The sequence below is a fragment of the Falco peregrinus genome, chromosome Z, assembly GCF_023634155.1.
Source record: "Falco peregrinus isolate bFalPer1 chromosome Z, bFalPer1.pri, whole genome shotgun sequence".
Lineage (NCBI taxonomy): Eukaryota > Metazoa > Chordata > Aves > Falconiformes > Falconidae > Falco > Falco peregrinus.
In genome coordinates, this window is record NC_073739.1 from 65821672 (window position 1) to 65836014 (window position 14343).

The 14343-nt window shown below is 41.6% G+C and overlaps 1 protein-coding gene across 2 annotated transcripts in view; it reads left to right on the plus strand.

The window, feature by feature from the left end:
* The first annotated feature begins 300 nt into the window (after nucleotides 1-300).
* Nucleotides 301-14343, plus strand: part of IL6ST (interleukin 6 cytokine family signal transducer) — a 36548-nt gene continuing 22505 nt past the window's right edge. For both annotated transcript variants that reach the window (XM_055791002.1, XM_055791003.1), the window contains exons 1-6: nucleotides 301-451; nucleotides 7547-7627; nucleotides 8767-9078; nucleotides 10813-10945; nucleotides 12222-12382; nucleotides 12698-12849. In XM_055791002.1, the coding sequence (XP_055646977.1) occupies nucleotides 7561-7627; nucleotides 8767-9078; nucleotides 10813-10945; nucleotides 12222-12382; nucleotides 12698-12849 (825 nt within the window). In that variant the 5' untranslated portion in view covers nucleotides 301-451; nucleotides 7547-7560. The remainder of the gene's footprint in view (nucleotides 452-7546; nucleotides 7628-8766; nucleotides 9079-10812; nucleotides 10946-12221; nucleotides 12383-12697; nucleotides 12850-14343) is intronic.

Below are 14343 nucleotides of genomic sequence, written 5' to 3' on the forward strand. Positions count from 1 at the left end.
GAAACACACCTTAAGGGAAAAACCCTGCGTGGAGCGTTTCTCCGAGGGGAGGGCACCCCACGCACCGCCGCGGGGGCCGCCGAGCAGATGGCGGCTGCAGGGCGGGGGGAGGGGGCACCCGCCTCCCCTCACAGGCCGCCACCGCCCTTCCCGCCCCCTGCGCGCGCCTCGCGCCCCGGATCCTGGCACCGGCCGGCGCGTTACGGGAAGCTCCGCCCCCCGCCCCCTTGAGGTGGCGTCACGGCCGCCGCGCGCCAGTGGCGGTGCGAGTCGAGGAGGGAAGGGAGCGGGGGGCGGGGGGGAGCGGGGAGGGGGAAGAGCGTGACCGTGAGCGGGGCCGCGCGTGCGGGACGGCGGCGCGATGGCGCGGCGCTGCGGAGCCGTTATCTAGGGGACGGCGGCGGGGTGCAGGCGCCGTGATGCAGGCGCCGTGAGGTGGCGGCAGCGCCAGGTAAGGGCCGGGCGGCTCGTGCCGTGGGCAGTTTCCCCCTCCGCTTCGTCCCCCTCGGCTTCCTCGCCGCCCCCGTGTGCCCCTCTCCCTGGGGAGCGTCCGCCGGCGGCGGCTGTGCCGCCCCGCGCTTCCCGTCCGGGCTGTAGCCGGGCTCGGCAGGCCGGGCCGTGCGCCGCGGGCGGGGGACGCCGGGGCGGGCTGGTGGGCGCTCGGCCAGCGCCGGCCGGGAGACGGGGGAGGGCGGCAGCGCTGCGCCACTCGCTTCCCGAGCCGATTCCTCGCCCTCCCCACGGTGGCGGGGGCGTCCGGCCGCGGCCGTCAGCAGCGCTCCCCGAGCGGGGCTCGGCCTGGCGAGCTGCGAGGCGGGGCGGGTGCGGCCGCCCGCTCCCCGCAGCGGCGTCTCGCCTGCCCTCGGCGGGCGCTGGCGGAGCTGGCCGGCAGTGGCGCTTAAAATGCAATATGGCCTCGGCCGCTGCCGGGCCGCCCGGGGCCTCCGCGGCGTGGGGGCCCGGGGGGCCGTCGAGCCTCTTTTCTGGCCGGCGCGCGTAATGCCAGCTGCGGGGTGCCCGGCCGCAGCCCGGCCGCTGGCTTGGTGCGGTTTTTACTAAGCTGCTGGCGTGGCGCGGAGGGCAAGGCTGAAGATTATCCAGGCTTTTCTCTAACGTGGTGGTGGTTGATGCCGACATGGAGGTGCTGCGACCCTCGCTGGACTCGTGCCTTTCGGGTTTTTTCAGCTGCCTGATAAGCTTGGCCATAGTACCCGCAGGCGTTTTCTTGTTGAAAAGCTGGCGGTTTGTTGCCTTCACCACAAGTGGTCTGTGCTCGTCGTCTGTAGACGAGAAGGTAGAAAACTGCTAGCCTTGAAAGAAAGGCAGGCTTTGTTTTACACCTGGCCCGGGTGCCGGTGGGGGCTGGGGGGAGGGGTGCGGTAGCAGCCTGGGTCGCCTGCGGGCTTCGGTGTGCTCCTGGGCGCCGCTCATCCTTGCCCTGGGCCTCGGATGCTCTGCCGAAAGAAATACGGTGTCGTTATTTTCATCTTGCAGATGATGAGCCGAGGCACAAAGGAAAGCGGCCTGCCAAGTGTGCTGGCAGCGGGGAGGAGGATAAATCCCAGTCTCGGTTTTCAGCCTTGTTTTAGGCTTAGGTGTTTGCCAGCTGGTGGCTGCTCATTACTTCTGAGGCATTTCTGAAGGAGAAACCCGATAATTGAATTATGTGGGGTTATCGTCTTGTCATTAGTGATCTGTCCTGTTACTGAGGGGGGGGGGGGGGGGGGGGGGCGGGAAAGGGGGGCCGCAACCTGAAGAGGTCAGATACTTTGGGAGTTACAGGCTTTTTTCTTTCACCTTCTTTTCCTTTATAGAACTTTTATAAATTTTCTACTTCTTAACTGCTACTACTTCAAAGGGTATATAAAAGGTATGTGTTGGAAGTACATAACTTCTGAACTCAACAAACTCTTTAATCTGTATGTTGGTGTATTGCAATAAGAAAGTAGGAGCAGATAATGAAATTTCGGTATTACTTTCTAGAATTTGAATATTAAAAATAAATATTTGGGTCTTGGTCACATTTCTAGACATGTAAACTTTTAAAGTAAAGCTTATACATATACATATGGGGGGTCAGGGAAGATACACACAGATCTATAACTATGTATGCAAAAGGGAGATAGGCTGTCTCTGATGCTGCTTCTCTGAAGGATTAGCACTAGTGCAGTTGTATGAAAATAAATAAACCTCTTGGCCGATTTTTTTTAGAATAATTAGTTTAGACAACTCTTACTAATGTAGGAGAGAACCAGCACGGGTGATTGTTAGTCTTGAAGGTTTGACTTCAAGGTGAGAGCATTTATACAAAATAAGACATTTGTAATAAGCTACTTGCTAGCTGCACACACAAAAAAATTCATCTGAATTATTTCAGAGAAAATTTTCTACAGTTTAAGAAGGTATTGAAAAGAACAATCTGTGCCCCTTTGTTTGGGAGTTTCATTATGAGTCTATACTAAAACCCCAGAGGTAGGAAGAAACCTCCTTCTAGAGGCAGACAGATGACTAATACGGAGAAATTACTTGCCTTTTTGGTGAAAGGGTTAGAAATATCATTTGGGTATAGGTATTTTAAATATGAAAATCGGTTTCAGAATGTTCTGTGCATAGAATGTTACATAAGGTTTTCAAGTGATTATCTTAGAGGTGTTTGGGTTTTTTTCAGTCTCATAAATATTTCAAAGAAGAAAGTAAGCTTGGAGGAAGGAAGGAAGCTTGCGGATGAAGTACTCCTAATTATAAAGCAGTCACGGCTTGAGTAATCAAAATTCCTTGAGGATAGCTACAGCTTTTACATGGGCTTTAAGTACTACCTGGCTTGTTATAAAACCTCAGGTGGTAGCTGCTGTGTGCACTATCACTTGCTCCATCTGCCTAATATATGTGGATTCTTAGTGAGAGATTACCACCTGAAGCTGTAAGCTTAGGTCTTAATTTTTTTTGAAGGATCTCTGGAAATCCATTTACCAGTAACCTTTGGGCTTTCATGATTGATGGGATGATGAGTCCTAACAGACTTAACACCTTCCTGTGGTGGTTGTGGTGTTATCTGTACTTCCTGACTTGGAAGCTGGCTTTGCTGGCAAGAATGTTATTTTGGCTATAGTCTTTTAAACTGGAATTGTCATTTGTAGGTCACTTGGACAGTGTCACCTCTCTGAAGTGGGGAAGTGATAAGTCATCTTATGGCATATATCTGTATTCATTTGGGAGTAATTTTCATGATTTTTGAAATAAGATCAGTTTGTAAGATTTTTCTGTTGCTCAGAATAAGGAGTGATACCTGTTTTGCATGAATGCCTGACATTTCTTCAAAAACTGTTATTCACAGGTTAGTTGGAAAACTCCTTGGTGGTGTTTGTGCATATAAAGCTTGACTTCAGGGTGGTTGTTGGCTTTTCACAGGACACTGCCTGAAGCATCAGGTTAAGGTTCAGACATAAAGGTTTAGTGCTTTCCTTTCAAAATGATAGCAGGATGTGAAAAATAATGGAAGTCCCATATGATTTAGGGATTAAATGGGGTGATCTTGTGGCATATGAGTTTCATGTCTGTCGTTACTGAAGTAATCACAGCATTTTAAAAGGGTTTTTTTCCTCTTTAAAATAACTTCTGTGAGTTAAGGGCTGTCACCAGCCACAGCTCTAAACTGACCGTGTTGGTTTTACTGTTTAGTATTTTGATGGACTTTGGTACTTTGCCACTTTTGCAAACTTAACTGTGAAAATAACCTGACAAAGTTCTAACACGAGTTTCTTTATCTACCATTCCTTTTCACTTAGTGGTCTACAACAACTACATAATATAGATAAAGTATTGATTTGTTTTTTTTTTTTAAAAAAGAAGCTGAACTGACTAGCTGCTTCAATGTTAGTTCAGCATAAGGTTAAACCTTCACCTTAGATTCCCAGTACACTACACCAGTTTGTAAAACAGAAGACTTTGGGCTGTGCTGCATAGTTGCTGAAACTATTGAGTTCTCCATTGTCCAGACTTGCAGAGAAACTGTTCACCACTAACTACTTTGTGTTTAACAGCATTTCTTTTGAATGATGGCACTATGTTTTAAAGTTTTGATACAGCTTATCTGCAGAGTTTCTGCACCATCTACACTTGAGCATTTTTTTATGCTTGATTAGAAAACACTAGTTTCCACAGGAGTATCTTCATTACTAATCTAAGTACAGCTCCTTGTTTTGCTAGTTATAAACCCCACCATATTTTTTTTATTTTTTCCAGATTTCATCTAGGCAAGACAGATGGAATTGCATAGTGTAACTAGTTCTTTCCCCTAGAACTAAATTTCAATTTAGAATCAATCTTTTAAAAGCCAGAGACACTGATGTTTTTAAAATAGCATGCATTAGAAGGGATTGCAATAGCCCTTTTGTGGATTTGGAGGTGTGTAGTTTCAATCTTCTTTGAATTCAATCAAACTGTATTGATTGGAGGGGTGTTGTAAATATATCACAGGAGCCTAAAAGCAGATAGGTGCTGAACTCTAGTGTGGTTTTGACACTGTAGTTAACAACTGCTTGTTTGCTGTACTTTGGGTGGGTGGGCTTTCCACTTAAGTTTCCATGCAGGTGGTAGAGCATAAGTCTCAGTTCTCCTGCCTTTCAGGAGCTGAGTGTGGTGGAATAAGTACTATAAACTGTGGAGGATTTCTTTGCTCCCTCGAAACAGATACTAAACTTCTCAAAGTGCACAGTAGTAGGCATTGGGACTGCAGCTTCCCATCTGTAAATGAATCTTGCTCAGGACAACTAAAATGTTGTCTTCTAGGTCTGGAAGGCAGTTGAAGGTAGAAATGGCATTTATTTTAAAAGATGAAGTTATTTGACTTTGATTTCTTACAAGAATACGCTATACTTTAGAGCAAAACATGTGATAATTCTATACTATTGTTTACTTTTGAGTTGGTTATTTCTTTTGTACTGTTAGCTTTTGTGTTTCTTCAGGTGCTTCACAGTATTTTTTTTATTAACCCATGCCATACTTAATGATTTAATATGATTTTAACACCAGCAGTTCTTGAATAGTTTTGTGGAAACATTGTTAAGCCTGAGGTAAACTATTACCAAGCAGAAAACCAGTGACTTTGTAGTGAAGTATTGCATAGTTGACACTGCCATTATTCAAATATAGCACTAATCGTGACACCAAATGGGAGAGAAAAGCTATATTGAACATTCTTTAAAAAAAAAAAAAAAAAACCACAAACCAACAACAAACACTTCTTGCGTTTTTGCATCTGCTTCACTCTCTCCTTTTCCATGTGGAAGCCAGTTCTGCTGTTGTTTTGCAGCTTTTGGCAGTTAGCAGGGAGGTGGAGCTGCTGCTTCTTTCCTACCTAGCCTGTAGTTGCCGGCAGAGTTCTTACGAGTTTCAGATCTGCGACTCAAAATTGTTAAATACCTTTCAATTAGTCTTGCTCAAAATAACAAATCATAAGGTCAACCCTTAAGAACACAACAAGCTTTAGATAGCAAGCAGTATTTCTGATAAATATTAAGAGTAAATCAAGAAACTAAAATAGATTCCTGTGTGCTGGTTTTAGTCACTTTCTGAAGACCTAAATCAAAAGAGAATACTTTTGACTTCGGTTGTGTTCACCATGTGAATTTATTAAAATTTGTGAAACCAATTGGGATTTTAAAATGCAGAAAGACATGGGTGGGTAGAAACCTTATTTTTCAGATACTGGAAAACTTTACATCCATAAAAAGCAAAAATTAATTGGTTCAGTTCTCTTACTGTACACTTGTAATAAGTGCGGTACATACTTAGCTATTTAAAACTGTATAATAGCTTTCATATCCAGCCCAATGAGAGTACTTTTAGTAGCTTTTTTAGTCTCAACTCTGTACAGTTGCAATATGATTATAAATGTATTGTTATATAGTTAAAAAAACCAGCTTTAGTGACAAATATAAGTGCTTGTTAACACAAGTGCCAAGTCTTCTAATCGGCAATATTTTTAGTACAAAATTTATATGTAGGAAATCTTGGTGGGCTCTGAGAAATAAACTCAAAGTATAGATGCAAGTAAAGATACTGCTGAGTGATTCTGATACCTGTTATTTTGGTCCTAACTGAAACACAGCTATGTTGGTGAGCCCTACAAAGACTGCTGTAAAGGCTTGAGATTAGCTTTTGTTTAATTGTTGGCTTCTAATTATTGTGAGTATAGATTTTTCTTTACATTATACTGTTTACTTTGATTTGTTAAATGTGCTGATGCCTAAGGAATGAGGTTCTGTATCTTGGTATTGGTAACACTAGTACTTAAATGCCTTGTCTAGTTTTATTGATCTATATGAAATGCCTTGAGTCTTTCTGTTACTATAAACTACATGCAATTAAAGCAAAGGAGTATTTCTTGTTATAAATTGAAGTTCCTTGTCGTTCTGATAATAGAAATATAGATTTTAAATGTTCCTTTCTAGGGAATACTGTGGAATTCCTTTAGACTTAGCAAGTTGCCTTTTACAGTTGCTTTTTATATAAAGTTGCCTTTTTCAGGTCAGTAAAAACACTTCAGAAGCAAGGCTGCTATAGGCAGTCTCATCTCAAATCTTAGTAAACCTAGAAATGCCATGGTTAGTTTCTAGCTGTAAGAACAGTATGGTCTGCTTCTAGAGATCAGGTTGTGGACTTTATCCCCTATTTGACTAGGCAAATTACCTATTCCTGTAAAGATGCATATATGTAACTAAAAATAGTATAGCTCCTATGCTTAGTAGAGAACGTTCACTTGCTTTTTGTAACCGCAAGTGGAGAATCCAGGAGAGACTTTGTGGCTTCAAAACTGGAGTGGAAGGTAGTCTGTGAATGCTTCAGTTTCTTGAAACTGTTTTGTAGAATTATCAAAACAGAACAAGTGAACTTTGCTGCAATACAGAATAAAAGAACATCACATGATGATAAACATCCCAAATTTTGAGGAATTACAAACTCCCTTGTAAGGTCTTAAGAATTAATTAATGTTTTTTCTATAGTAGTCAACATCTCTTGATGTGGAAGTCTTGTGCTTTGTATTTCTTAAATATGTTTTGAGTCACTCTTGTGAATGAGACACCTGGTTTTGTGCAGAGTTGTTCTGAACCTTGTATTCAGCATATTTATGTTCTGCTTGAAAGCTAGATAAGTGTGGTAACCATAATCAAATTCATAAGGTTCTGTTCTATAACCTGAACCTCCGTGTTATGCTCTTTATTCTAATTGAGCTTCCTACAGAAGTACTAGTAGTTTGTTTCCATATACAACACAAAAACCTTAAGCTGATGCCTGTCTTAAATTTGTAACTACGAAGGCTTTAAAGTGCATCAGTTGTCTTAAGCAGACATTGGATTTTGTTACAACACTGAGTAAAATGGAAGCAGCGTGCCCATTCTTGCTCTAGCGTGGGAAGATATGAACTCCTTCAGGAAACTAAACGTGGGTACCTGAGAAATTGTCACTGATCAAATACAAACTGAATTTGAGAGTGATCTAAAATGAAAAGTAATAGCTTAAATTTTTTTTAAATTTTCTGTTACAGGAATTCTGTGCAGCATGTTTTCTGAGTGGAAGTGGGTAGCCCATGGCTTATATCTGCTTTTGAATTTTTGTTCTCTTGAAGGTAAGACTTCTGTGTCTCAAACGCAAGAAATTTCTAGAGCTTCTTTTGCTGGATGGTTGAAGCGCACACTTGCTTTTTGTCTAGATACTTGTGGGGTAGGGGCTGAAAGCAAGGTATATTGGTATAGAGAGACATAGCCTATGTTCTTGATACTATGGTAAAATAATGCATATTAAACTCGTACTCACTTCTGCTTCTATCCCTTGCTCATCTCTGTACAGAGAATAGTGAAGAGTGACTTTGGTCAGTGAGAGATGGCTTTGATTCCACTGACATCACTGGAGCTGGTGACTGTAGCAAACTCGAGTTTAATTTCACATATGCCAAATGGTATCTAAATAAAATCCTATCTTGGTCAGACTAAACACTGTTAAAGCAATAAATTAGCAGTGAATTAGTGCAGTAGGTTCTGTGATCAAGTTAAAGCTGTGGTCCGCTGCTATTGTGTAGCAAATCATTCTCCTCAAGATGTTTAGTATGGCTGTTGATTCAAAGCAGTATTTCAGTCATCTATTTAATCTTTAAAATTGAGACTTTTTATGCACCTCTATCGCAACAGTCACAATTTTATTATTGTATTGAAGTTCCTTTGTAAAGACAGTATTATCAAATGTGCAGAGTTCACTGTAATTCCCAAATATGCTTGTAGTACACATACTGAAGCTTTTGAAATGGACAGTTCAAGTATTTAACTGTTTACGTGCCATTTTTCTAGAAGTAGTGCACACAATCCCTATTTTTTGTTCTCCACTTTCTCAAGAGAAAATACCTTTTTAACTGCAAGGGTAACCTCAAGTATATTACCTTCCTTCTTCAAAACATACTAAATGTTCAATCCTTGATTGTCTTCACTCTCTCTAAAGCCCCCTGTCAATTAACAGAACTTTTCTTGTTTGATAAATTGCTTTTGTAAAGTCTAGAGAACACTACACTGGTTTTGTCCCTTAAATCTGCTTGGTGTCCACTGATTTTCATTTTTTATAACTGCATTTCAGTTATAATACATTTATGCATTTCAGTTTTATAACTGTCAAGTAACCACTTCATTTCTTGCTCGGACACATATACACTAGTGTTGTATCAGTAATATTGATTATGCAGTGCTCTGTAGTTTTTAATAAAGATGCAATTCTTTTTAGTTTCAGGTGGACTTGTACAGTCATGTGGTCACATCATCCCAGAGTCTCCCGTATTGGCACTTGGCTCCAACTTCACAGCATTGTGCATTCTGAATGAAAGTTGTCTTGACTTTGGCAATATCTATGCTAATCAAATTATATGGAAAATTAAAAATAGAGTGGTACCTAAAGAACAGTATCGTGAAATAAACAGAACAGTTTCCAGTGTCACATTTAATGACACTTCTTCACTAGCTACTCCTCTGACATGCAACATTTTAGCAGATGGACAGATTGAGCAAAACATTTATGGAATTACAGTTACAGTAGGCTGTAAGTACCATTTCTCTTGCCTTTTTTTGTGGTCTTAAGAAAACTGCTTTTGAGAAACAGGGAAGAGAATGCAAGCAATAGGAAGTGCCTATATCTTGAGACATTTATTTCCATTCCCTCAGTTCCTGGATAATTGTATAAAACAATTCTAAAATTACATGCCATCAAAACTTGTAAATATGCACAGAATAGGGTTTTCTAAAAAATATAAAATACTGTGGAGTATTTTAGTGTTGAAATAAGAATAAAACAGAACAAAAGAAAAATGTTGAAGCAGAAAGATTTAAATTACAGAATTTAACTGAAATAGATCCTAGGAAAACTAACTTTTCCTTATTTGCTTCAGTTTCAGTGTTTAAGGAAGTACAGTGAGGTCGTGTGTCCTGCTTTCATAGTCACACTATGACATTCATATTTTCTTTATTAATGGACTGAGAAATACTTGGTCCATCTGTATCACTGAAACTGACCTTAACTGCCTTAAGGATGGAATTATTTGGATTAGTCTACCTCTATACATAAGAAAATACTCTTATTATAAATTTTCTTTGTTCAGGCGTGATAGCACTTGCATAGTTATAAGCAAGGGCTCTTTGAGACAAGACTGAGGTATTGGGAAGGTAATATTAATATACTACTTAAATAGTTGGTGGACCTTTAAGTGTCCTTAGTATCCGGGTATGAATGGCTGATGAATTATGTTGCCTCCTAGTGCTGGCAAAAGGTATTGCCTTGAGTTCACAATTTAATGTGGTGCTAGTATGAGTTACACAACGCTTTCACAGAAAAAGTGTTTTGCATTTCAACCTCTGAGGAGTGTCTTAACAGAAGATGTGACAGGAAAAATAAATGGAAACGTGAGGACAGATGCAATATGCTGAGGTGATAAACTGAATGAAAGTACAGGTAGCATTCTACAGTTACAATTCATATGTGCATCTTGAGATACATTTGTATTTAAAGACAATGTATTTTCATACTGTCAGTTAAAGAAATTCTGTAAACTGAGAATAACAGGTTTGAGAAGAACAGAACCATTCAGGAGAAAGACTAAAAGGTTCATAAGGTAGTTCTGTTGAATATAGCATTCTGCTTGAAAGGAAATAAGATTCTGCAAACACATTATATTCTTGTAAACAGTGGTATTCTAAAAGCTAGAAACTAACTTGTATGCTATGATTTGAATTTAAGAAGGGGAAAAAAACCCAGTTCAGCTGATAGTTCACTCTGAACACTCCTACACACAACTAAACTGCATTGATGAAAATGCCTTATGTTTCTTATAACTGTTCACAGCTAAAGCATTCTTCTTCCATAGCTCAAGTCAGGGAGAACAGACCTATCACAGTTGCTTTAGAGCTGAGGTTATTGGCAAAGTTAGCGTATGCCAATCCAGCTGTAGTGCTCATTAGCAATTTTCTGTGGGCGTTAAAATAGACTTAGATGAGAGATGGTATCAGGTTTTCTGCGTCAGAATGAGAAATAATCTGTGCTGTTCCTTACTATCAAGTGCTTATTCCTTGTGTAGTCTACTGTTTCTCAGAGCAGCTTGTTAAGTTTCTTGACTTCCATTCCTGGATGCCATCTAGCACTTTTTGCTCCCTGCTTTAGAAATAAAACGGACTATAGATACTTCTGATGTTCACTGAAATTGCTGTAATGGGACACTTAGTATGATTCTTACTGGACTGAAATGTGTACATAGATTACTTGTTGCTAACTTTTTCTGTGCAGTACCTCCAGAGAAGCCCAAGAATTTAAGCTGCATTGTGATTCAGGTGTCAAAACTCACATATCCTATGACTTGTACCTGGAACCCTGGAAGGCATACATTCCTGGACACTCACTATAGGTTGAAATACAGGTGGTAAGTAGCTCTCTGTAGAATACCTAAATAACTTTGAAGACTATTTGTTGGATAAACCAAACTTGCTTGAAATTTCTTGGTATTTTGTAAATATTCTTAACTTAAATCCAGTTTTCTGAAGCATCTCTGTCTGCTTTGGGGGGAAGGGGAAAAGTTAAGTTCACATTTGAAGCAATTCTAACTCAGACTTGAAAGTGTGTTGCTGCACTTGTTTTGGAGTAACAGCTATCTTGTATTTTTCTGTTCTTCAAAGAAATTATTAGTGTGTCTTGAGTACAATATACCTAGCCATTACGTTGCTCAACGCAGACTATATATTTTATGGTTTTCTGCGGTGATTGTTCTGTCTCATTCTAAATAAGTAGAAGATGCCCCTGCTCAGTCCAGGACAGTTGGACTAGATGATCTTTAAAGGGCTTTTCCAACCCAAACTGTTCTACAATTCCAAGTAGAGAAACCAACATACACTGACTGGATTTTGTAGAGGTATTATCTACTGTGTACTTCTGGAGAATTCAGAATAGTGTATGTCCACAATTAATCCTAACATGAAATATTCAGCAAAAGTATTTCTCCTGTGAAAGCAAATTAACTAAAGTACTTTATAAACCCTTCAGATGGTCTCTCGTAGTTTAACATGGAGTGGACAGAATTGTTGTTCTGCTTTGGAAACAAGAATGACTGCCTACAGCTTTCCACCTACTTGGTTCTGCTGAAGTGTTTTGGTAACAAGTGTAGTAGAAAGTGTGGATAGTTAGAAAACCTTAATGCTTTGCAAATCTCCTGATGCCCCTAGAGCTATCTGTTAGTGTAGCAAAAAATTGTTTCTGTTCACCATGTGTTGCAACTGTAACACTACTCCTGAAGGGTGTGCAGGTAATATTGACCACATCTTGCAATGCATGAATATGTTTCTAGTTACTAGCCATATCACTTTTGATTAAATGTATCAATACTTGATCTTAATTGTATAAGTTAAGTCAGGTTTTTGTACAGCTTTTTATCACAGTATGGTGACTTGTGCTTTTGAAGATAGGGGAATCAAAGTAAAGAGATCTTATTCTAGTTTCTATACTAATGCAATCATGCATTTATAGCTGGCCAAGCCGTTCTAATCTCTTCACATTTTCTTCCAGCCCCTCTGCTTATCAAGGTAGCAGTGGAAGGGAAACATACAAGCTTAGACTGATTGATCACTCTGATCTACTTAAAAAGATTGCCTAGAGGAAACCAAACTTACCGCTTTGTACCATGTTTTTCCTTCTCTTTCATTTAGGCCACAAGAGAACTTTCCTGACTGTATACCAAAAGATGTAAACAATTCTTGTACAATTGCTGATGTTCAGTTCTTTGTTAACCTGGAGGTTTGGGTAGAAGCAGCAAATGCTCTTGGGAAGGCTGAATCTGATCCTCTTGTTCTTGATCCCATTGAGATTGGTAATTATATACCTCTTACTAAAACTAGTGGTATGTAACTGCTGCTTCTGTGCATATTTCTGAATTGGTATGTTAATGTTTCTTGGCTATAAAAATAGTACCAAAATATTGTTGACAAGAACTTGAACTGTGCTGGACAAAGGTGTGGAAGGTGGGAGACTTGATCCCAATTCAGATAGCAAGTTCTTGTACAACAGTCTGCTTTAGAAACTACTGAAGTAGCAATTAATGGTTAGTGTTACAGCATAGTGTATCAGCTGCTAGAGGCATGATAAAATACAGCTGTAGAGTTCACTGTAACTCCTTTCCTTCCAGTAAAACCTCTGTCTCCACACAACTTATCAGTCAACTCGGGGATACTGCCTACAGTTCTGAAGCTTTCCTGGGAGAATCGTATTTCAGCAGCTGTGATGAAGCTGAAATTTAATATTCGCTATAGAATCACTGGTGACACAAACTGGATGCAGGTAATACCACTTATGTTCCTTGTCACTCTTCTGTAACCCAGCCGTTTGTCAAACTACAGAAGTTCCCTTGCTGCAGAGGATTCACTTTAGCAGAGCATTCACTTTAGAATCATACAATTGTAGAATGGTTTGGGTTGAAAGGGACTCTAAAGATGATCTTGTTCCAACCCCCCTACCATGGGCAGGGATGGCTTCCACTAGACCGGGTTGCTCAAAGTCCCATCCAACCTGGCCTTCAACACTTCCAGGGATGGGGCATCCACAGCTTCTCTGGACAACCTGTTCCAGTGTCTCGCCACCGTCACAGTAAAGAATTTCTTCCCAATACCTCATCTAAATCTATCCCATTTCAGTTTAAAGCCTTTACCCCCTGTTCTGTCACTATATGTCCTTGTAAAAAGTCCTTTTCTGGTTTTATTGTAGTCCCCCTTTAGGTACTTGTCCTAGTTGCTGGCTGGGGTTAAACCACAACAGTCCTGGAGGGCCGCTATAAGGTCTCCCTGGAGCCTTCTCTTCTCCAGGCTGAACAACCCCAGCCCTCTCAGCCTGTCTTTATAGGAGAGGTGCTTCAGCCCTTTGATCATTTTTGTGGCCTTCCTCTGGACTTGCTCCAACAGGTCCATGTTCTTATGTTGGAGGCCCCAGAGCTGAACATGGTACTCCAGGCAGGGTCTCAAGAGGGCAGAGCAGAGAGGGAGAATCACCTCCCTTGATCTGTTGGCCACATTTCTTTTGATGCAGACCAGGATTTGGCTGGCTTTCTGGGCTGCCAGTGCACACTGCCAGGCCATGTTGAACTTGTCCACCAGCACTACAAGCCCTTCTCCTCAGGGCTGCTCTTAATCCATTCTCCACCGAGCCTGTATTTGGGCTTGGGATTACCCTGACCCAGGTGCATGACCTTGCACTTACACAGGCCCACCTCTCCAGCCTGCCAAGGTCCCTCTGGATGGCATCCCTTCCTTCCAGCATGTCAACGGCACCACACAGCTTGGTGTCATCAGTGAATTGCTGAGGGTGCACTCAGTCCTGCTGGCCATGTTGCCAACAAATGTGTTGATGAGCACCGGTATCAATACTGATCTCTGAGGAGTGCCAGTCCTCACTGGTCTCCACTTGGACGTTGAGCCATTGACTGCAACTCAATTTTGAGTGTGATCATCCAGCCGATTCCTTTTCCATCGAGTGGTCCATCCGTCAAATCCATGTCTCCAGTTTACAGACAAGAATGTTGTACAGGACAGTGTCAGATGCTTTGCATAAGTCCAGGCAGATGACATCAGTTGCTCTTCCCTCACCCACCAATGCTGTAACCCCATCACAGAAGGCCACCAAATCTGTCAGGCATGATTTGCCCTTAGTGAAGCCACGCTGACTGTCACCAGTCACCTCCTTATTTTCCATGTGCCTTAGCGTAGTTTTCCGGAGAATCTGCTCCATGATCTTGCCAGGCACAGGGGTGAGACTGATGACTGTAGTTCCCCAGGTTCTCCT